Source organism: Oenanthe melanoleuca, chromosome 5 (genome assembly GCF_029582105.1).
Source record: "Oenanthe melanoleuca isolate GR-GAL-2019-014 chromosome 5, OMel1.0, whole genome shotgun sequence".
NCBI lineage: Eukaryota > Metazoa > Chordata > Aves > Passeriformes > Muscicapidae > Oenanthe > Oenanthe melanoleuca.
In genome coordinates this window covers 3,210,931-3,235,118 of record NC_079339.1, presented here as the reverse complement: position 1 = coordinate 3,235,118, position 24,188 = coordinate 3,210,931, and the positions used below count along the sequence as shown (strand labels likewise).

At 37.6% G+C, this 24,188-nt stretch overlaps 1 protein-coding gene across 1 annotated transcript; it reads left to right on the top strand.

Annotated features, from left to right (window-relative positions):
* The first annotated feature begins 7,783 nt into the window (after window positions 1-7,783).
* FSHB (follicle stimulating hormone subunit beta) lies at window positions 7,784-8,785 on the top strand. Its single transcript, XM_056493249.1, has 2 exons — window positions 7,784-7,942; window positions 8,549-8,785. Exons 1-2 carry the CDS (start codon window positions 7,784-7,786, stop codon window positions 8,783-8,785), a joined length of 396 nt encoding a protein of 131 aa, XP_056349224.1.
* Window positions 8,786-24,188: the final 15,403 nt, after the last annotated feature.

Below are 24,188 nucleotides of genomic sequence, written 5' to 3'. Positions count from 1 at the left end.
CACTGAGAGATCTGCCTGGAGCTTTTTACAAGTCTACCAAAACCACAGTTTATTAAATTAGCCAGCAGGATTCCATGGGCTGCAATGATTCATAGTACTACAGACTCACAGAAATTTTATCAGATATTGGCACATCAGCAGTTTCCTTCTGAAGTATCATTACCTAAAAGCCATTCAAACAGAAATTAGAATTCAGGAAGACAAAAATATGGCAAATATTTGTCAGAAAGTGTTTGCTAATGCGATAAAAAGTGATAATATGTTATAGCAAAAGAAAATGGCAAACAATGGACAACACCAAGAAAACAGGAAGCTGCAAAATAACCATTTCAACGTGACTGAAAGTTTCCTAGTTTTTGAGGACTTGTAGCAAAAGTAAAGACTTTTAAATCCAGACTTCCATACAGCTGAAAGCATTATTATATTGGAATATAAGGAGGGCAAGTTGGAGCAAACCATTATTTCTCAAGGCTGGGATAACAATAAGATGAGAGAGCACATAGAAAGGATGCTCAGATTTAGGAGGAATGCCCCTCTGTGTGCAAGCTCTGTAGTGAACAGGTGGAAATGAGATGGACAGGGCTGCTACAGATATTTTCTGTACATTTTCTGCTCTTATTCCAAACCAGGCACATTGGGAGCAAAAGGAGCTGCACTCTCCCTATGCACTTCCAGAGCAATTCCATGTTTAAGACACCAGCAGGAGCAATCATGCCCAATGTTCCAGGGCTTAGAAAAAAAAGAAAATCCTGTTTTCCTGAGCACAGCTCTCCATGCCCCTCACACACAGGGACAAGCAAAATGGTTTTGCATGCATCTCAAACCTGCTGCATCATCACCACCCTTGCAATGAGACATCACAAAACCTATTTCTGCCCAAAGGCTTTGCCAGGGTGAGGAAGGACTGAGCACAGCAGGGACCTGGCCAAGAGCCAGGAGGTTAAAATGCTGCTCAGCTCCAAATTTCAGCTCTGCTTGCCGCAGTGCTGCGAAATCTGCTTCAGCCAGGAAGGGACTTCCAGGGAAACTTTACTCCAGGACCACGAGATGGCACCACAAGAAGCCAGAAAACCTGGCCAGTCATCTGCAGCTCTGATCTTGCCCGTTTACATAATTAATACAGCAATTGAGTAGGACTGTTTCTTTCTCAGGCAGCCCTGGAGAGATTACAAATGGATCTCTGCTAAGTGACTTTTCTGTTGCTCTAAGCTGAGCAGACAGTGTTTAGACTGATCCATTTCAAACAGCTGTTCAGTGCTGTGCTGAGACAGACACAACATAAATCAATATTTTAAAAGGTGATAAGTGCCCACGAGTATCCAATTTCAAGGTAATTTTAATCACATTTAGGAGCACACATTTCACAGGCTGGCTCATTCAGCTTGTCCTGCAATGCTGCCTGTTTTCTCCTCCCACAGCACTGTTCATCTCCAGTGAAAAAATGAATTTTTAGGGTCCTTGGCAAGACAAGAGGGACTCCTGGATCCTAAAAAGAATGATCACCAGTATTTTCTGATGTCAATCTGGCCAAGACTGTTTCCAACCATCAAATATCTGTAAGGAAGATTTACACCATGGCACATGGAATCCCAGGAATTTTTTATGCCCACAAGTGATGGAGTGCCTCTGCTCACTGTCATTCACATCCCTTAGACCATAATGTTTCACCTTCCTATCAGGAAGAACATTCCTAGGTTTTCCCTGGGGATTGGAAAGCCATGAAATGATATCATGGCATGGCACAAACTGCTCTCTCTACTCAGCCTTCAATTATCACCAAGGAAAAAACTTCAAATCCAGAAACTTTTAATGAAATACCTTTAAAAACACACTTCTAAATGAGCTTTTCTATTTGTCTGAATAAATATGGCAGCCATGCATCACTCCCTGAAATATGTCTAGCCCTCAGACAGCAGGAAGTTCTCAACACTGTGATTTAAATCAAACTTATCTTCTGATCTCTATCATATTCTAGTTTAAAAATAAAGGCCTCTTAATTATTGTAATTGTTTTTAAAAATACACATTCATTGGGAATTCATCCAAATATAGTATTTGTTTTCTTATATCATCATTCTGCTGACACAACCCAACTAATCAGATTTAGTTTTCATATTAAGCTATGTGCTGGGCTGATACCTTAAAAGTATTTTTTTTTAAAGTTTCAGATTTGTTTTCTCATTAAAACTCTGTGATGCTGACTCCTGCTGCTGCTTTATAAAATTTCTTTGCAAATTTGCAATCTGATATCAAATTCCTGCAGCTCACAGGACAACTCCATCACTCTTTAATCTGCTCAAAAAATGGCTTTATTCCCTGGAATCAAAGGTCCATATGACTGCTTAGAAAAAAATAATTTAAAATAAATTGTTCAGAATGCCTAAAAACAGTTAAATTTTAGCTGAGGTTGGTCAGACAAAATGCTAAAATTTCAGCCAAAGGTGGCTGTGGCTGTATGAATTCTTCCCAACCTATTTTTCTTAAGCAATTTGACCTAAAATTACTGCACTTGCACAAACAATATGGGTCAGACATCTTCAGCCTAGGACTTTATTTAGCAATCCAAATAAGATGGGCTTTTCATTTGTCCTCCAAGGGTGCCAAATGATTCTGCATCAGCTTTATTGTGCTCTCAGTGCAGACTGCCAGCATGATTCACACAAGCCTTATGTTGCACATCATAGCTGCAGTTTGGGAACAATTAGCAGCTGCTGGTTTTTATGTATGAATAAGGTTCAGTCCTGCCAAATTTCCTGGTTTAGAAGAAAGCAGCATAAAATGCTTCATAGACATATGCTTGCCCAACTTCTTAACACAGTTATAGAACATAACTGAATGAAATATTAAAGTGTCTGAAACGTTGTCCTTTTTTTTATTTCTAGGTTTAACAAAATATGAACATGGCAGGTCAGTGAAACAACCTACATAGGAAATAAAGCAAACATTCCTTACACAAACTGCCATTAGCAATACTATATATTATATATTATATATTATATATTATATATTATATATTATATATTATATATTATATATTATACATTATATATTATATATTATATATTATATATTATATATTATATATTATATATTATATATTATATATTATATTATATTATATTATATTATATATATATATTATATATATTATATATTATATATATATTATATATTATATATACATTATATATGTATATGTATATATATGTATTATATATTATATATTATATATTATATATTATATATTATATATTATATATTATATATTATATATTATATATTATATATTATATTATATATTTTGGAACTTGAATTACTATTAACATAAAATTTTCATAATAATAAAATAAACTCAAATTGGATTGGACTTTTCAAGTGAATATTTAGATATTTGTTAGCTTCTCTTTTTTATTATCTTTTTGAGGCTCCCAGCAGCATAATGACAATGCCATACAGGCCCAAGAACTGCTCAGGTAACAAAAAGGAAACCCTGGCTGATCAGGTATGGTATAACTTTATATATTGTCCATCAGGTCTTTCCCTTGCTTTGTCACTTTTCTAAATGACTAATCTATTTTAAATCCATTATGATGCTTTCTTGCTGAAGAACACTGTAACACTCAGAAAAGTTTAAAATAAAACAGTAGTACTCCAGGACAGTCATAGAATCAAAACTTCTATTTACTCACACACAAAAATGGAAAAAAAAATTCATTGGAAAATTAAAATATTCAGAAACTACTGAGTATTGAAATGACTGAATATTGAACTACTGAAACTGATCAGTGAAATATAAAGGATGACAAAGAAAGAAAAAGGAAGAGAGCCTTTTTAGCAAACATTTAATTTTTATCCTTGGTTTACCCTTGAGCAGAACCTAACATGTATTTCCCAACAGATACCAATGGAGTTCCCAAATGATCTTATGCAAGGAGCCAAGGTCACACTGTGGTTCTGCAAGAGAAAACAGATAAAGGTTATAAGAACACCAGCACTAAAAGCATAAGGAAATGCAGCTGGTTTATATATTTAGAAAAGTGGCATAAGAATGAGCCATGAGTTAATTTATGCCATGTGAGACAAAAAAACCAAAAGAGAGATGACTGAATGACAGCATAAGCATCTGTATTTTTGCTTGCATTGTTCTGTGTTTATTAAACACTTTTCAGGCTCTTTAGCTTCTGCTGCTGTTGCCTGCAAGCAGCATTTCCACAAGGCTTAGAAAGACTAACAGCTTGTGCAGGTATTTGAAAATATGGGATACATAACCTGAGCTCCAGGTAATGGAAACTTGCATCTCCAGAGATTTCTAAAATCCTGGGCTGCTGACAACACAGTCAACCCATTCTGCATTTTCTTTAGTCTCCTGTGGATCAAATATTCTACTTTCCTAGGAATGCACACACAAATTTGTCATTAATGATTAAGTCTTTGGCTGACACTAATTAGTTTCAACCATCTATGTGCTCAGCAGGCCCGACCTACTTCACAGCTCTGCCTCATTAGTGTTGGCAACTGAAAACAATACCAGTAAAAATTATACTGGCCAGCAGTGACCACTAAAGCCAGTGGCAGCCTCCCCACTGATTTCAATAAACCCACAGTAAACCCCAAAGGCATAGGGGGAAGTAATGCAGTGACAAAAGTCATCTCCCACCAGCAGCAACAACAAAAACAACAGCAACAAAAGGGAAAAACAAAACTCCAGTCAATTTATTTGGCACAGGGCTGTGCTGTGAAATGCCAGCCCCACAGAGGGAGCTCAGACTTAAGCACAGGCTCAGGAGCAATTTGAAAGCTTTGAGCTTCAAGGATATCAATTTAGTCAATCACTGGGGAGCAGAAGCATAGCTCAGGTTGAATTTGGAACTGTGCAGGAAAACATTTGGATAAGCAGAAAAAGGGGAGAGGAAGAGTACTTGGTCAACACCAGCAGGGTCCAAGGAAACTTGGCAAATGCACAAACTCAGCATGATGGCACTGAATGCACAACTCCAAATCTTCAAGTGGTGGAACCCCAGAGAAAGTAAATTAAGCCACAGGTTTGACATGCCTTGAGACACCTTCAATGGAAAAGCAGTTGTTACCTCAGTAACATATTTATTTATCAAGATCTAAAACTTTTACCACAGCTATGAACACAAGAAACTTAAAACCATGTCCCTTGGCACCTTTAAGGGTACATAAGTATTTAAGAATCCATTAGAAGCTAAAGCTAGGCTGCAGCTGGGATAGTCACAGGTATTTTTGTACCAGAAATGCTTTTTCCCACTAGAAGGTTCAGTGCATCTTCTCTCAGGACAGTCAGATTTAGTACAGATTTAGTGGCACACATGTAACCAAGTCTTCCAATAGCACTTTGGCAGATGCTGAAGTTCTCTAAAATATCTAAACTACCTTCTTTTCAGCAAGTCAGACGTAAATCCTGGAGTAACAGAATCATTGGTCTCAGCACCACCACACTTGAAGAAAGAAATTCCATTTGTTTAGAATATATAAGAAACATTATTTTGTTTCCACAAGTGAGGAGGCTGAGTGGGCAAGAGCAAGGAACTGGGGAAGAAACAACATGGCAGGGGCCAAACTTGCACTGTCTGCTTGTGAAACTGTGTTTTAATGAATGTGTCTGACTTCTTTAAAGCAGGAAACAGATCCTTGCAACTGAGAGATCAGATATTTTCTGTACTGTCCTCTGCAAATGGAACTTACTTAGTCTCATTTAATTTGCATAAATTAGTACTTAGAAAAGATCAGATCCTCAGCAGGGATATAACAAAAGTAATCAGCTTTTGTCTGGCATCTCTGGAATTAGAGATTTACAGCAACTGAGAACCTCCTCTGAGGAGACAGACTGTGTTGACACTGAACACAAACATTATCAAACAGGCATAGGGTTTCTATTAGTTCAGAGGAAGAAATCTAATTTTTTTACTTCTTTATAGATTCATAGTGAACCATTTTCTCATTCAAACAAAATGTTCATTACAGGAGAGGTCCAGGGAAATTTTTCAGCTCACTTTCTAACTTTGGTGCCGTGCAAAATCCATTTACAAAGGAAGGGATGGAGGAGCAGATGGCCAGTCTGCAGGACCACAGGCAGGTGTGACACACTTAAAGAGCTCGTTTGTAAAAGCCACTTTGAAAAGTGTCCCATCTGCAGGAAACGACTAGTGAGAATTTCTTTTCATGATAAAATGTTTTTAACTCTATGTCCTTGTCTAGTTTTCTTCCACAGATGGATTTCTGTAAAAGTCAGACTGACCACAATGGAACAGTCATAACAAAGCAAGACTGGCTGTTCTGGGCAGGTAATAGTAAATACAGTGGCACTGTGAGTCATTTTCCCCAGAATTAGTATGTAAAGTTCAACAGAGTTCTTTCTCTGTCATTATTCTGGTGAAAAGGCACACATCCCCAACTTTGAGTGCAGGGGAACACTATCCAGAGGCTCTTTTATCACCATGGAAAACTAGGGGATACATTCATGTTGAGTTTGCATGGTTGCTAATGTTAAAAACATCAGCATTTTCCCTGGAACATGAAAATATTTCATCTGAGATCACTGACATAAAAACACAAATCTGGAGCCTCATTATGGCATCCTAATAGTCCCTTTCCACAACACAGACATCCCTCACATGAGTTAAAAAATGTGGCCATGCAGCAGACAGGAGCCAGGATTGCATATACTGGGCTAGAAAAGAAAAAGAAAAGAAGAGTTCTTCAAAGAAAATGGGGTTTAACAAAATTCAATTATATTATTGGATCAATGAATAAATACACATGCAGCTCACTGGGTAAGACCTAACTCAGAGAAAACCATGGGAACTCAGAGAAATACCTGGAAAAAAACCAGAAAATGGTTATTAGCTAACACCATAGCACTGTCCCCACTGTGAAGGGTCCTCCACTGGCAGAGGACCAGCCTGCACCCCAAGCCAACCACTCTGAGGGCTGACAGGGCACTTAAAACACCCAAACATTTCATTTCCAAGAAATAGGCTTCTCAGCCTTTTTTCAGACTGTGAAGTGGCTCAGCTATTTCTAAATATTTCTAAATGCCACTGAATCAAACCCAGTGGCAGGTGCAGGGAGACACTGTGACAGTAACCTTCACCATCCCTTCCCCACTGTGTTTAGCTTTTCTTTTTTCCTCTCAACAAGGCTTAATCTCACTGTCTGGCTGAACATTAATCTGCTTTCACCAAGTCCCAAACTAATGCTTGCTGCATTAATACACTGCAAATCCTCACGGTATAAATTACACACAGTGCAGTATAAAAGGAAAGCACAGGGCTTTCCTCTCACTGCAGCTGATACCTCTAGGAAGGAGAGTAGAATACAGGTAAGCTTTCATTACATCCTGATGTAGAAATCTTTTTTTTTTTATATTGCAAACACTTAAAGTAATTAATTGCTTCTGAAAAATACATTACACTTTGTTCTTTCTCTCTCTTGCCTATTTTTCTTTGTCCTGACAAACAGGATACATTCTCTCTACAGAAACTTAGATAAAAAACATTCTATTGAAAGTGGTATGGCATTCTGCTACTATTATCATTCTGCAAAGATTGCTGACATGCCATTTCAGTTGCTTAGGAAAACCAAACTCCTTTATCAGTAAACACAAGGAGGATCTATCTAATGTCTGTTCTTACTGATGATTCTGAGCTCCTGCTGTTATGGAACCACTTGAGGATAATGCAGAGACTCCATTTCTCCTGCTGAAAATAACTATGCATTTCTCCAGCAGAGATACATTTTTTTTTTTCTTTATAGGCAGGATGAAGACCCTTAATTGTTACGTGCTGCTACTTTGCTGGAAAGCAATTTGCTGCAACAGCTGCCAGCTCACCAATATTACCATAGCTGTGGAAAGAGAGGAATGTGAATTCTGCATCACAGTGAATGCCACGTGGTGCTCAGGATACTGCTTCACAAGGGTGAGACTCCCTTCCAGGCACCAGAATTGAGTGTTTCAGTGATGCATGGATAGCCCATCCCTGCAGCTCCTAACAAACACAGAGCCCTTGTGAAAGAGCAGCTGAGTGACTGCTGTGCAAACACAGCCAGTCTGGAGCACAAGGGTGAAATATCACAGGGAAATTCAGTTAATCAACTGGCTGCATGCTTTATGTTCATGTTGTATAACCAGATTTAGAAGAATTACAGTCTGGATCTCTGTGCTCCATTTGTGGTTGCAAGCAGATGCAATAAAGCAGCCATTACTCCTCTGCTCTTTCAGATAATCTGAAGAATCAAGCAATTGATCTGAAAGATTGCCTGGTGATGGTATGACACAAATTCGCCATATCAGTCCTCCTGAAAGGGGAAATTTAACAATCTAAGTGAAATTAGAAGAGTCAGACCCAAATTTGCCATATCAGTCCTCCTGAAAGGGGAAATTTAACGATCTAAGTGAAATTAGAAAAGTCAGACCCAATGCTTTTGATCTCAGTGGGATCTTCCCATTTTATAAAAAAAAAAATTTAAACCTAACCCATAAAAAAATTTTAAGTTTTTTTCTTATTTCCTTCTTCTAATTTCAGGATCCAGTATATAAATATCCACCAGTATCAACTGCTCAGCAAACCTGCACCTTCAAGGAGGTTGTGTATGAAACGGTGAAGATCCCTGGCTGTGGTGACCATCCTGAATCTTTTTATTCATACCCAGTAGCCACAGAATGCCACTGTGGCTCCTGTGACACTGACACCACTGACTGCACTGTGAGGGGACTGGGGCCATCCTACTGCTCCTTCAGCCAGAATGGAAGCAGCCAGTGAAGGGAGCTGGAGACACCAGTTTGGCTTGAAATGCTTTAAAAGCAAAGGTACTGTGCAGGTTTAAATGGAAATCACCAGGCTTTGGCATTTAGAAACTGCCAAGACTGAAACAAAGATTTTTTTAAGGCCAAAACGAAGAGCTACTGACTAAATTCCTCTTCAGGCCTTTCTTTCTTAACCTATCAGTTGCCTTAAAATCATTTTAATAGGTCTATAAAAAATGCTGCTTCCAATTTCTTCTGCTTTTCCCCCCTCTTCCCCTTTATCACAACTTCATTATTTATATTTCTGTATTTCCACTGCCTGGTTCACATAGATTATTCTATGCTATTCTGTGCTTTCAAAAAGTCTTTATTATGTCCTGATTTCATCTCTCCTAGGAAACACATTTTTAAAAAGCCTTGCTGCTGGTTCTGGTTCTATTAGTTGGATTGTGAACCTCTCTCAGCTGAGATCCTGACTGATTTTGCTTTGCATTATGTTTCATACAGTCAATATGCTCTGCCAATAACAGCAGGATGTGTATTTAAGAGCCAAAATCTATGTTCAAATGTTGAATGGCACCCGAATTCTTGTACTTTCTCAGCAAGGCTTGTTAGTTCAGCCTCATTGTCACAGCAACACAAGTAACATGAACTCTGGTTTGTACCTGGCTAACTTGAAGAAATCATCATCTCTCTATTTTCACCTGAGTGCAAAACACAGCAAAGAGAAAATTTTATCACTGTTTAACATAGGGGTCTCAAAAGTTGCTTAGGGATGAATCTAGAGGCACCTGACCCCATAGTGCAAGCATGGAGTGATAATGTGCCTTGGGAGCACAGGACTCCCTTCAGAGAATGGAATTCCCAGAACTCTGCAGCAGCCCAGCTCTGCAAACACCAGGATGGAGAGACTGAATCAGAATGGGAAATTGCCTCACCTTGTTGGGAAAATCACATGAAGCCTACAGGGTGAAATCCTATGGGGGAAAATGAAAACACACCATTCCTCATCAGAAAAATCCCAGAATGGAAGCAATGGATCCTGCAGCAGTGTGGCACTGCAGGCTTGGAGCAAAGAGCCAAAAGCATCCCAGAGCTGCAGGAAAGTGGGAATGCAAGGAGCAGAGCCTACAGGACACAACCTACCTCCACCACTCAGTCCCACAGGGCAGGGCCCTGGCTGAGTGGTTATTTCTGACAGAACTTCAGAGCGTTGAAAAAATGGAGAAAATCCACAGAAGGGTAATAAGAATGGAGAGAGGCCTGAAAAAAAAACATCTTAGGAGAAAAAGGTTTAAATAAATGTGGTTGTTTTGCTTAGGGGAGGGGAACACTTAGGGGGAATATCAGCAGAACATTTGACTTGCTTGAAGAGTGTTAGAAAAGAACAGTCAGTTCTCCATGTCCAAAGAGAGCAGAACAACTATGAAAGATTCAGAGTAGTCACAAGCAAATCTTCTGAAAGCTGCAGACAACTGGACACTGCTTTTGTGACCCTTACAGACATGCCTAGTTAAGGAGAATTTGCCTGTTACTCTGAATCTGTCTTGTCACAGATAATAGATATTTTAACTTATGTAGTTTTTAGCTTTTTTTACCAAAAGGTATTAATTCTCTTGGTTTTATTTATAAGATTTGTATGCATGGATGTTTTCTTTGATCTAGTGATGCTTTAAAAGTGGTAAAGTAATAGATAAATCACATTGGGTCTCACTCATTTCAAACACGAGTAAATTTAAGTTAAAACTAAGCATATTATTAACATCAGCAATTATTCCATTCTAAATGAGAGAAATTTGAATTACAATTGCAAAACAAACTAGCTTGTAATAAAAAAGTATGTAAAAAAGTATGTTTTTAAAACAGATCTGTATTGTCTCTTGTGTATTTTCAAATAAAAATAATTTTATTGCACTTCTGTTATGAGTCTTAATAAGCTAACTTTAAAACTCAGGAGTCCACCTGACAACTTTATTAGGTTTTAAATTGCATGTTTTTTTCTTCCTCTCACAGTCTTTTCCCATTTAACTAGTACACTCACCAGAGCCACATTATATGGCCAAATCACACCAAAAAAACCCAAATATTTTAGCCTGATCCAGTAACATGATCATGAAATATTATGTAGTTACAATATAAGAGTAGTGTGGATAAGAATAATGATTATCATTAACATTTTATTTAAATTATAGACATCAAAACCTGTCCACAGGTGTGTCCATATCTGTCACAAATTAGATTGCATGTGAAAACAAAAAATCATACAGATTTCATCCATCAGACAAATGCACCACACATTTTCATTTTGCAAACAAAACTATTCCAAACCTCAAATCTGACACTGTCACTAGCAGAGTCAAAAGCAACAGAAATGAGAAATCCTGAAAGAAGTCTGGCCAGACTTGAAGATATGTTAGTCTGCATTTGATAGTTTGTAAGACAGATTTTATCTTTTTAAAGTTCAATTTCCATTGATTGCCCAATAATTTCATTAAACTTATTTTACATCAGTGTTTCTGCAAAGTTCAATGAAGGTACATGTGAGCCACAAATATCAGTGTAGTCTGACATCCAAATCAGCTTATTATCATTTAAGAAAAATATTTAAGAGGTCATTTTTGTGCTTGTTGTCTAGATCTGTCAAGATGAATAAATGGGAACTCTGTCAAAAGGTGAAAATCTCAATATGAAATGCACTCCAAAAAGTAGATTGGTGGATAAGCTTTTTGAAATGTTTCTAATACAGTCAGAAGTAGATTTTGAAGAGCTCCTACCATGGGCCTGAAATCAATAGGTAAAATATTTTCCAGCTTGAACAGAACCAATTCAACAGTGATTTTTTCCAAAACTGCATAGTAATTCTATTTTTAATGTCAGGTTCTGCAAAAAAGAATATGCCAGACTTTAGCCACCAGCCTGCAAAATCTAATCTTAGAAGTGGTAAAAATTAAAATGCACTGAACTATTTACTTCTATTTAAGCAAAACTAACTCTTTTTTTGCATGAACCTGAAAGTAAACCTGGAAATCTTTAATTTATAACCCCCCTGGTGAAGGCATACACAGAGTTGGACTGTCCCTTGAAAGGGACACTTGATGCAGGATTCCCTGTGCTGCAATTAATTAATTTTTTCAATGCCCAGATGCAGGGTTAAACTGCATGGAGATCATTGAACTCTGCTGCCACATCTGTGGGCAAATTAATTCTCTCTGCCATTCGTTATGCAGACAGTCTGACCTTGATCTTGGGAGTGTCTGTGCCAGTCTTGAAGCTCTCCAGATGTCAGGATGGGAACATGGAGTGCAGCAGCAGCATTCAGAGTCCTCCCAAGGAAATGACCTTTAATCCCAGTGCCTTTTTATGTGGAGAGCACAGCCTGATTGTACAGACAGACAAGGAAACACACATTCCTCACCTTGAAACCATTAATAAAGCATCAGCATAATTAGCACCACCACACTCTTGTCAGTGCTCAGCCATTATTCCCAGCCAAAATAAATCATTCCTCCTGGCTTAAAACAGGCTTGCACTTGCTTTTTAAATTTCCCATATAACTGGGCTCACTGTATTTTTTTACCATAAGCAAGAAATATAAACATCCTCTCCCTGATGAATGAATAAGAATTAAAATTCACAAATCCTCAGACAAATGCAGCCTGAAACAGATGTAATTACAAATGGTGGGAAACAGGAATGTCAGCACTCTGGCTTGCAGATGCCAGCTTGGGGCTGCACTTAGCTTGGGCTATTTAAATGGGGAAAGGCAGTTATCACCCAAGGACATTTAGTTTTGTCAGTGTGCAATGTTTAGCCATATACTTTATTTTAAAAAATACAACTGGCATCTTAGATGAAATTACAAAAAAAAAAAAAAAAAAAAAAGCCTGAAAAAAACAGCTAAACAGCCAAACTGAAAAATTCATTTTGGGATTAGCGAGTGGCTCCCCTCCACTCAGGCAATGGGATCTATGAAATTTTTCTAGGTCTCTCATGTTTCCCTTCAATTTCTGTTATTAACATTAGCTATCAGAGCCTTGGTCTGTCAGCATGACTTATGCTGATAGACATTACAGCAGCTCACAAGGCTACAGTCTGGGAAATAGAGCAAACCAGACTGGAGTGGGGTTAGACAAAGGACACACTCTCAAGAAATCAAATGTCAGTGTTTCATTCTGTGTGGGCAGGGAAGGCAAGGAATTAACTACCTGTGCTTCACTGCCATTAACCATTAGACCTCTTAATTCACTGAAAAAATATGGGAGGTGAGTCAGATATATTGCACTGTGTTATTCTGTGTGAAAGAGACATTATATAGAAACATTTCCACATTTCTGTGTGGAAAAATTAAAGCAAATTATGCATCTAATATGTTTGGGTTACATTCAGCTGTAGTTGCATTCTCTAAATAATTCTATAGACAGATGTATTATTCAGTTGGGATATGAGTCCAAGCCCTAAAATATGTCCTCCTTAAAATGAAAATATTCAAGACATATAAATTAATCTAGCATTATCCAATGGCTTGTAGACAAACCTTTAAACAACTTAGCCAATCCAGTTTTCCTCTTCCTTCATGTTTCATTCAAAAATTATCTTCCCTTTCATGGTCTCCTTCTTTCATTATACAATATTTGCAAGGCTTGATGCTTTTGTGAATGCTGTGGAAAATCCCAATCAAAATAATAGGATAACAAAGAAAAATCTCCAGAAGTCAGCGAAAAAATTTTTGGTTCAGACTCTGTCAAAATTTATGTCACAGTGAGGCAAAGGGTTATGGATCAGGTCTATGCCCCAAACAGGCATAGTAACACAAATCAGGGTATGCACTTCATCCAGCCCAGAGATCGAGAAATCATACAGACAGCTTGAAATTAATCCTGCTCCCAGTTCCAAAAAGGACCCAAGGCAGCTCTGCCCAGCATGGATCTGGCCCAATAAATTAAATTTCTTTCCTATATGATTTCTCCTTTTGGAGAAATATCTTAATCTTGATGAGAATTCCAAAGTGAGCTAATGCTTTAGATTTAGACTGATTTGCACCGTGGGTGTGAACAGACACAAACTTTACCTCACTGGCTTTGTTTACACAGTCTAGCCCTAAGACAAGTAGATCCTGATCTACAAGCATCTAGATGTATCATATACTTGGATTATTGTGTCTGGAACTCCAAATCACTTTACACAGTGATGCTCAGTTCAGGGACAAGGTATAAGCTTAACCAAATCACTGTCTGTGCACAGTCTGGTTAGTCAGTTCTGGTTATTCAACAAGTACAACACATGGGCTGCCATTTTATTAAGCATTTCTCTAAGCAGAGTGTAGAAATCACCTTGTCAAATTCCAATCCCCAGCTAATTAATTCACAGAGATAATGAAGGTGTAGTTCTTTGACAAAAATTCAGTTTGCCCCAAAACCAGCCCCAGTCACCACTTCTAAGAACAAGCACTGTAATTAATGGAAAATATGTTTGTCTGGAGTGGTACTATAGACACATGAGAACCACTCAAAGAGTATTTATTTTCATCTATTTATTTTAAGATTAGAATAGCCATTTAATTTTGCTTGCACTGTGTAGACCAATGTTGCTTTAATAGTAAAATAAATTTTTAAAAAATAGCACAAGAGGAAGCCTGGAAATGAACATTATATCATAATTAGTAACCCCTAAATATGAATTTCAATGCTTCAGGGGCTAAATATTCAAGGGCTTGTGATGCCCTTAAATAATTCAGTCCATATCCTTCCAGTAGATATCTGAGCCATTAAATATTCACAAACACTTTGAAGACTGGAATAGTGTCAGATCTCAAATTAGAAAATTTCCCTTTCATATCACTCTTACCTTAATTTCTGCCATCTTATTTCAGGTTATTTGCCACAACTCTAACAATTGGTAATATTGTTATACTGTCTTTATCACATTTTCTGGATACTGACTAGCAGAAAGAGAGGCATTCTTGCACTTTTTGACCATGACATTGCTAGCAACTCCCATCTGCTTCACATAAAGTCTGAATTCTGGTCAGTTTTTACTTCTGTTATCATTCTTTTCACACAGCAAGCACCTAAATCATCTCTGCTTTTCCAAATTGCATGCATAGCATTTTTCAAGTTTGCAGATGAAATGTATCTATATGCACATTTCCAGTTATCCAGTAGTTTTGCACTAATATTAATTGGACACATTCTCACTTTTGGGAGCTCATAATGCCACACATAAGCTTGAAACTCAAGTTTTTAGTAATTGGTAAATGGCAGTGACATTCAGTACTAGGAACCATCATCAGTCATCTTCTGCTTAAGATGGTGAGTGGATGGTTTTGAAAATACCTTGGACCTAATTGCACAACAGCATGTGTCTATTTCAAAAGTCCTAAGCTGAAGGACATGCACCAAAAGCTAATTACTAGACCACATAATTATGAAATGCTCATATTCTGCAGTGAAGAAGATGCAATAAATATCTTCTGAACAACTCACAACTCTTGTTCTCTTTGGAAAAATCTGTGTTATAGAAGTAGTCCCTGCCAATCAGAAAAAGGTACAGTAAAGTCTGTAAAATGCTATCACTGGTAATTTTAAATGTTGCTTTAGCTGGCTTTTCACTTCTGCTGAGCACAAAACTGAGTCTACTTTACTACTGTTTGGTTTAAAAAACCACCAAAAAATAGAATTAAATTGATACTGTGAACTCATAATTGAACATGTGAGTAGTGACACTCACAAAGTTTGCTTTCAAGGTAGAAGAAAAGAATATTTCCCCTTTTACCTCTTCAGCTCGTTCAGCTTTTAGCATTTCTTGAGTTCAGTGTTTTGATTTCCAATAATGTTTTTCTTTGCCTGAATGAGAATGTCCTTTATGTGCTACCTGCACTTAGGTAAAATTCATTGGGAAACCAAGGCCAGACAGATTTTCCTGGTGAACCCTTGAGTTTCCAAAACAAATTACACATCATTCATTGTGAGCAATACTTTCAGGAACTCAGCTTTAGCTATCTAAATTAAAATCTCCACAAGTCAGGTTTCCTAAGTCTCATTTAGCCTTTAGTACACAAATGTGTCCCCAGCAACACAGCAGAATAAGCCACAGTCCAAGATTTGAAATTCCACCTAACTTGTAAGACTTCCTACATTTGAACAGCCCCTCCTAAATGCATAATTATTTTATAAAACAAACTCTAAATCACAATCAGGCTTTTCAGCATAAGAACCCTTTCTCATTTTCTGCAATGATAATGCAAACCCAAGCTCTTATGCTCAGGTTTTTGGTGGTGCATCCCCCCACCTTTCCCTTTCTTCAGGATGCTCAACAATCCCAGGAATTCTTGTTAGATTAATGGTTTCTGGGCAATTAAGCTCCCTCTAGCTTATCAGTGTGTTCCCAGAAATTTCTATTGCCTAAGGAACTTCTGTTGTCAAGCAGAACAAGGCCTTGAACCCCTGGACCATGATTTGCCTGAACCATAACCAGACTGAGGCAATATTAATATAACATTATTTCCTCCTGAGGAAAATTCCAGCAATTGCCAGCTTGGATTGCAGCCAGGATGGGGACTGGCAGCTGACTAAAGCCAAAGGACTTGCCAGCCATAAGCAGCAGCCCTGGGGAGCCCTCTGAGCTCTCGTGGAGCACCGTGGGCTGTGGTACTGTGGGGTATTTCCTCCTCTCTCTGGTCCCCTAGCTGGCTCAGGACCAGAGGAAGATGGAAATCCACATGGACAAAGGTAAAAAAATCAAGCCTCTTTGATTTTCCTGGGATGATGTCCAGCAGTTTATTCACAAACCATTTTTTCCAGTGCAATGTAACCCATAACAGTGCAATGCAACATCTGCCCCTTTTTTGTTTAATACCACAATGGCTGTGCTGGCATCTCCCTCTGAAAAGGGAGCCCCCCAGAATTTTCCAACCCTCAGATTTTAGATACTCAGAGGGACCTTCAATACCAGGTGACAACAGGGTTTGGCTGATACTCCCCCCTCCTCAAGGTCAACCTTTGTCCAGTGAGGAAAAATCAACCAACATATTTCCCTGAACTCTAGCAGAACTTAACAGGCACATCTTTATACACAACAAGTGTAGAGTAAATGTTGCTCAAATTACCCTTGAGCTCATGCAAACCCTAATGAATTATTTTGCAAATATGCAAGTATTAAATCAGGAAATTATTAAGTGCTGCTAAATCCTTTAGAAATAAATTGTTGACCAAGTATAGGGCTGAGTTTGGACTCAAGGCTCCATCAGGCTGGAAATCAAGAGCTCCACTGTGCACCTGGTAACTCAATGAGAGGGATTCCCTCACCCTCTCACACCCTTTCCCCTTTTGTGCCTCCAGTGTCCATGTAAATCATCCTGAATCCATTCCAGCAGATTTCCCTTGGTGCACCTCATCTCTGTAGCAATGGAGTGAGCCATGCACTGAACTTTGTTAACAGTGTTGCTTCTGCATATTTATATTAAATCTGGTTTTGCTAATATCTTTGAGAAGGATTCTTTCGAATTACCTAAAGCACTTATTCACACCAAAGTTCAAAACTCACTTATGAATGGCTTCCCATCATCTTTTTAAGTATGTATTCACCTCCACTGTAATTTAAGAACACCTCTGGGCTATGTCCCTTCCAGGAAATTGAGAAGAGATGAAATGGAGCCAGCTACTCTTTAATTGGGGATGGCAAGATTTTCCTTTCATATGATACAGAAGTATTATTTGACTGTAAAATGTACCCTGGCAGGAAGGAGTTCATTTCCTTTTACTTCAGTAGATAGGGATCTTACCTTAGGAATGTGCCACTGATCTTTTTTATCTGAAAGACTAAAATTTCATGTGATTTTGGAGCAGAAGGAGTTTTCCTTTTAATTCTCATAGAACTTATCTAGAAGTATTACTCTCAATACTTTCAGCATTCAGAAAATAATCTTACAGTAAAGTCTGGAACAGAATAAAAAAAACTAGGATATTAATAAATTAATATAACCTCTTTGTCAGCTCACAGAATTCTGGAAAGCAAGCTAAACTGATTTATCTGGTGATTTTATCCCCAGACTGTTTCAGAATATGCCCAAAGAAAGTGGTAGAAACTCAATATTTGAAATCCTATCAGTCTTGGCACTTATGATGAGTCACATCATCCTTTTTCAGCTGAAGAATGTCAACTCTTACAAAGAATCCTTGGCACACCATCCAGCATGGGTATAAACATGAAGTTTCCCAAGTTTTTGCACTTTTTGTAGATAACAGATTTATGATGAATGCTGCTGCACACATCACCAGCCTTGCTTGCCAATCCAAATATTTCTTTGCTCTTTGAAACCTTCTGCTGACCATCCCTTCTCTGTTGCACTAACCATAAGGTATTTGCCACCACATTTAAAGCTCATTATGACTGATCCTTCCTACCCATCACCTCTCATCAAGCATTTAGAGGCCTCCAATCAAGCTATAGTGACAGCTCCCATCATCTTCTTGTTAATCTTTTAGACAGGCACTTTCTGTCAATTCAAGAGCTGACACATCCAGGAAGGAACTTTCTGGTTCTCTTTCATATCTTCCATTAAAATTTTCCTTTGCTTTGATGTCAATAAGAAGAATATTGTGTTGTATGAAAAGAGATACTTAACAAGTTGATCAAGAATATGAAATTATCTCCCTCACAACCTGTCTGTATCTTTGTGTTATTCTGAAGCCATGAATTATTTACTCCTCTTGATAAAGCTTTAGAGCTCTGTGGTATATTAAAGATAAATATGCATCTCTCCCTCCAAGGTAAAAGAAAAGCAGCCAGCAAACCCACAGAATTTGTTACTCATTTTCCTCTAGATGGATATAACACAGCACAAGATGGCATCACACATTACAGTGCAGGTGAGGAACACAGGCACTGGCACTCTCCCTCTCTTGCCTGATTATTTCTGGAAACCCTCTGTAAACAGCAGCATGCAAAGACTGACATCCTTATCTCTGATCTTGGAAGCAACTTGAGAAAACATATTCAGGCAATAAAATGAAGAACATTGAAAACTACAATTTTTCCTTTTAGAAACTAGAGAGTGCTCACTTCATAGATATTTTATAGGGAAACAAACTTCAAGTGAGCAATGAATGGGATACACCAAACTCTAGGCTCACTGTCACTGCAGAATTAATTCAATTACATCCTGACCACTGCTGCTTATTCAGTTCCTACCAAACACAGTTCTCTAGCTGAAGAAGTGTTTTCCACACAAGCTGACTGACCCAAAAAGGGTCAATGAAAATTAGCATAGGACCAAAATGGGGACTCAGCCTCTCTGTGTAATTAAAAAAAATGTGTCTGGTTAGACCAAAAAAAAAAAAAAAAAAAATTAAAAAAAAAATAAACATAAACATAATAAAATAAACATAAAATCACTGCTCCTAGAAATGTCTCTCATCTCACAATTTAATAAAGCACTACAAGAACTAACTAATCTACTCTACCTCTTTCCTGGAGATGAAGTGATTGAGATGCTGCTAAAACAAATACCCACTCTAGTTTATAATTTTAAAAATAAACTCAGATGATTAACAGCTGCTAGTCTAATGGGAATGCTTTGGTTTTATGCTTCTCTGTTTATGCAGATAGGTTTGTACCAGCAATGTTTTAGGAAAATCTGTGTAACAGGAGCACTCACTGGTGTATTTACACTGCTCACCTGTTACAGGAGATCCCAGTAACTTCACTGCAGGCTGATCTCATTTCAGCAGTTGAAATGCTGATTCTAACAGAATAGCTGATCTCCTAGAGTGTGTCTCTTTCTGACTATCAAAAGGGTACTGATGGTAGAAAAGCAACATAGGAGACAGTAGTGTGAAAAAGCAAGAGCTGTAAAGATTTTCTGAACTGAACAGAGATAAGGGAATCTTAACAAAGAGATTGCAGAATTTCCATGAACTGCAAGCTACAACATGAACTTGCTGTTCAGAAGATATTTGCTGGATTAAAAAGAGAAGGATATTAAGGGGAAATTGGTAAGGAAGAAGTAAAAGTTTGTCAAAAGGACAAACTAAGTGTAAATACAGCAGCTGTATACTCCCTACCAGGTAGACACAAATTTTAATTTCATCCCTCCTTTTTATGCCCCCATTCAACTCCATCATTTCTCTTTTTATTTTTACTACAAAAAAGACTGTGGTAGCCCCCATTAATTTATCTGTACTTCTAAAGTGCAATGACAGAATTGTTTGATGACACCAAATACTTTCTTTTAAATTTTAAACATGCTCATGATAAAATGATAAAATCTATCATCACCTCATTTAAATTTAAACATTCATCTTCAAATCAGAAGCTGGTTTGTAAGAGCTCATGATTTGGTTTTGCAACATGACACAGCATGGAAATTTTAGAGTAGCACTGATGAGAGCTGAATGGAAAAAGATGTGTCAAACATGATGAGCAAAGGGGAAATTGTGATGATTTGTCAGCTTCTAGACAAGAATAAGCATCCTGCTCTGGAAGACCACAAAGCATCAGCTCAGACTGGTGGAACATGTAATTTAAGGATGAAGTCAGCCTACAAACAAAAGATCAAGTCAGTGCTTCCATCTCTTTCATCTCTGGAATGGGTTTTATGGGGCACCTCAGCAGCATCTGGGCTGAATTCTCTTGTGTTCTTGGCCCTTTCCCTTTGTGAACCTCAGTGACATTCCTGAAGACCAGAAGAGCAGGGGATAGAGAAAAGCTTGGCATACTGAATCATAACTCAGCATTAATAAATAAATACCTGCAATTGAAGATTCCCACAGAAATTACTCTCCTAAACAACTGCTTTTCACTGCACTAAAGAGCCACTGCTTTCTAAATCCATCCTTGAAGTGAGCCTTACCTAAAAGCATGATGTGCACATTTCAAACCATTTGAGATGGAGGCTGTTGGTGCAATCAGTCAGAAATTTCTCCTCTCTTTGAATTATCATGTTTTAGTAGCACATACCTCATTCTTGAGTCTTCACATCCTGATTTCTTCATAAACAAAATGTTATCTTTTGGGAAAAGAGTGATAGACTCCTGAAATACAATTTCTTAGCTTATGATTGTGGAATATTTTAATGTGAATAAGATATTTCATAATTTTATTTGCAAATCCCATTAAGTTCTGTGAAAAGCTCAATAAAGGCTCAGTCTCTGTTTTTACTAATACAATAACAGTTTAATTTATTCCCCCCACTCCAGCTCTGGGCATTACTATTACATGAAATTTTAAACTTGTTTGCTTCAGTATGTGAGGCAAACAAAAGCTGGTAAGCTTATTCTTAAAATAGTCTCTACAAGTTATCTCCAAACTGGTTTTCACTTGCCACATTTTTTTCTCAAAGTAGTTGTTTAAACAAAATAACATGGCTATTTACAGAGTTTGGTACTACCACTGGTCTTATCTAATATTTTAACTCTTATGCATCCATATTCTGAGCTCTCACTTTTCATAAAATTGATCAAAAACACAGGAAAAAAAATACTAAATTGCTGACCATGAGAATATTCTGTATTCTTGGTAAATAATTCCTATTTTGTAAACTAAAGAGAAAGCAATCTTTGTACAGGATTTTCTCATACTTGATTCCTTAAGTTAAAGCACATTATCTTCCTGCTATTTTCCCTATTTTGAGAAACAAGTGTACCTAGAATACCAGAAGGATCAAAGCCAGATTTCTCATACATTATAATTTTATCAAGTGAAATTAACTGGAGGGGGGAAAATTGCAGTAACTTCAGAGCTTTGGATTCTTCCATTACTTCCATTTATTTTGTTTCTGCCTTTTTTTGCTCTTTTAATCTTTCTTCAGTCCTTTCTTTCCCAGTCCTTGGGTCTTACTGACTTGCATTCTCAGTTCATCTCTAAGTTATGTTCAGTCAGTCCTCAGTGGTCCTCCATTTATTCTATTCCCAGTCTCTCATTTTGTTTTCCTCTGGTGCCTTTTCCCCTTCTGTTCATCCTACTAAGTTCTGGCATGAATTCTTTCTGCACTAACATCTGCTTCATCTTCTCAGAGCTGAACATTTTGCAAAGCTCAAGAACTTTTCCCACAGGGTTGCACTGTACAGGCATCAGCCTGCTTGTGCTGCTCCTTGAAAAATAAAAATTCAGACACCATTTGGTGCTTGGGGAGACAAGAGTTTGAAAAGGATTGGATAGTTATGCAGTTTTTCCATGCAAATGACTGTAACAGAGCACATTTAGTCATGGCACTATCTGGAGAGCAAAGACAAGGCAAAACAATGAATACCCATCCTACTTGGCATCATAAATAATCCACTCCCAAACACAAACTCTTTACTCCAATTTTTCATACGTTCACCATTATTTTCTGATGTTTTCCATTGCCACAAAACAAGCAGCAAATAAAAAACCTGCCAGTGCTAAGGCACTGAAGACAAACCATTGAATACAAGTCTGACCTGACTCCAGAGCACTCACCCTGATCAAGCACAGCACACAGTGACCACATTTCACTCCTCAAAAGCAGAAGGATGTGCCACTGTCAGAGGGCAAGTTACCTCATGGGAACAAACCCAGGACAAAGCTTCACTGCTGGACCACTCCAGAGAGTGAAAGGAAAAGCACCAGCAATCTGAGAAACAGAGAAATGCACAAAACACTCATTTATGAGAACTGAAAATTCTGGAAGTTCTTTTTGCATGTCCCTTCCTTGAGAAGCCACTAACCTTGGGATGAGCCTAAGGATCAAGTGTCTCTGTACTTTGAGAAGAGCCAGGTAAAAATCCAGATTTAAAACATCTCTCCAATCAGATCAATACAAAACAAAACTGTAATGATTCCAGCTGAGAATTTCTAAGAGGCTGTAAAATATCAACAATATGAAGTAGCCCTTTGAGAGAGAAATTTTCCCAGCCTATATCACTCAGAATTTATTTGCTGAACCATTTTCTGGACAGGTTTCCTACTACCCATTTGCTTGCAACAATAGAAGAATTCAATTCTTTGGTTTGCTCTAATTTTTTTTATGCAGCACTTGACACATGCAAATTGTAGAGTGTAAATTTGGCTCCTGGCTGCCAAAATAGGACAATTGGACACTTATACAAAGCTAATGAACTTTGAGGCATTAAGGACTTCTCCATGGACTTCCTAATATTCCAAAATCCATAGATAGTGAATGAATGTTTATCATCAAGAATAAGAGTCATGGAGAATTTTAGAATTTTTCCACTTATTATAGAGTCATACTGCCAAGAGGCTGGATGAACATAGGCTTCAAAACAAAGGGATAAAAAGCAATAAAAACCACCATCAACACTGAGATTACAGGAAAAAAAAGGAAATGACACAGAAGGAAAAACAACATTTTGGTCACAGTCTATTAAAGTGAATAATTAAGGAATTCTTCCATGCTATGTTTATGTATTTAAAATAACATGAATTCAACATTAAAAATGGCCCAAATTTTTGTCTCCTGCAGCTGGAGGGCAATAAAGTCATAAAAACAAAACAAAACATGTTCTGAAAGGATTATATTAATTTCAAATATCTGAAAGATGAGTGTCACTACACAGCTATGAATAGTTTAAAACTAAAATTAAAATACTAAAATTCTAAGAAAAAAATGCAGTTTCTCCTCTGAAAAAAAGAAAAAAAACGGCAAAATTCTATTCTCAGTCACACAGCAACACTGATTGTCCTGCATCAACAGGGTGCCCTGGCAATGAAAAATTGTTCTGACAAGGATGTACAAAGCCATTCAGTTATCTGAGAATTACACTGAGCTGGTCCAAAGTGAGAAATAGAAGCACAAAGTCCTAACAGTTCAGGAAAACCATGGACTTTCCAATCAAAAATTTATTTTAATGGTGAATAATTTATTTTTTTCCACAGTAAGAGTGGTTATAGATCATAGCAAATTCACATTACTGACACTAGAAACAAAACCTTTGACATATGATAGCAACAAAGGTTTCTTAGAGGACAAGGAATGATTATATCAGAAATATTGTTGGGGAAATGCACAATTTTGTCAGAATCAAACCAGACTAACTTGCTGCAGCTGCCTCAGACCATTTCAGACAAAATGATAGCACATCACTGTTGTGAAGCTGGTTCTCAACTTACCCAGGGAAAAACTTAAAAAGCACATTTGAAGTTGGCAGTGGAAAGAGAAGAATGTTGTGACAGGAAGGAGTAAACCCAGCTCATGGTGTGAGCTGCCTCAACAAGCTGTTTGAAGATATTCTAGGGAGTGTTCAGAGTATAAAATATATATATTCCCCATTCCCAGGGGAAATGGAATGACACTAAAACCCAGAGAAACAAGAAGTCTCAATGGAGCATACCATGTCACTGCCCCCACAAAGAAATTTTAACTGTGTTTTGCATGGTGTCACCTTTCCTGTTCTTTAGCTCTCAATAAAAACATAAGATGAAAATTTTTTATTTGAAAAACC

Excerpts from the sequence above, each read along its gene's own strand:
- FSHB (XM_056493249.1), top strand. The coding sequence starts at position 7,784 with ATGAAGACCCTTAATTGTTACGTGCTGCTACTTTGCTGGAAAGCAATT. Across the intron at positions 7,943-8,548 it reads CAGGATACTGCTTCACAAGG|GATCCAGTATATAAATATCC; the intron begins GTGAGACTCCCT and ends TTCTAATTTCAG.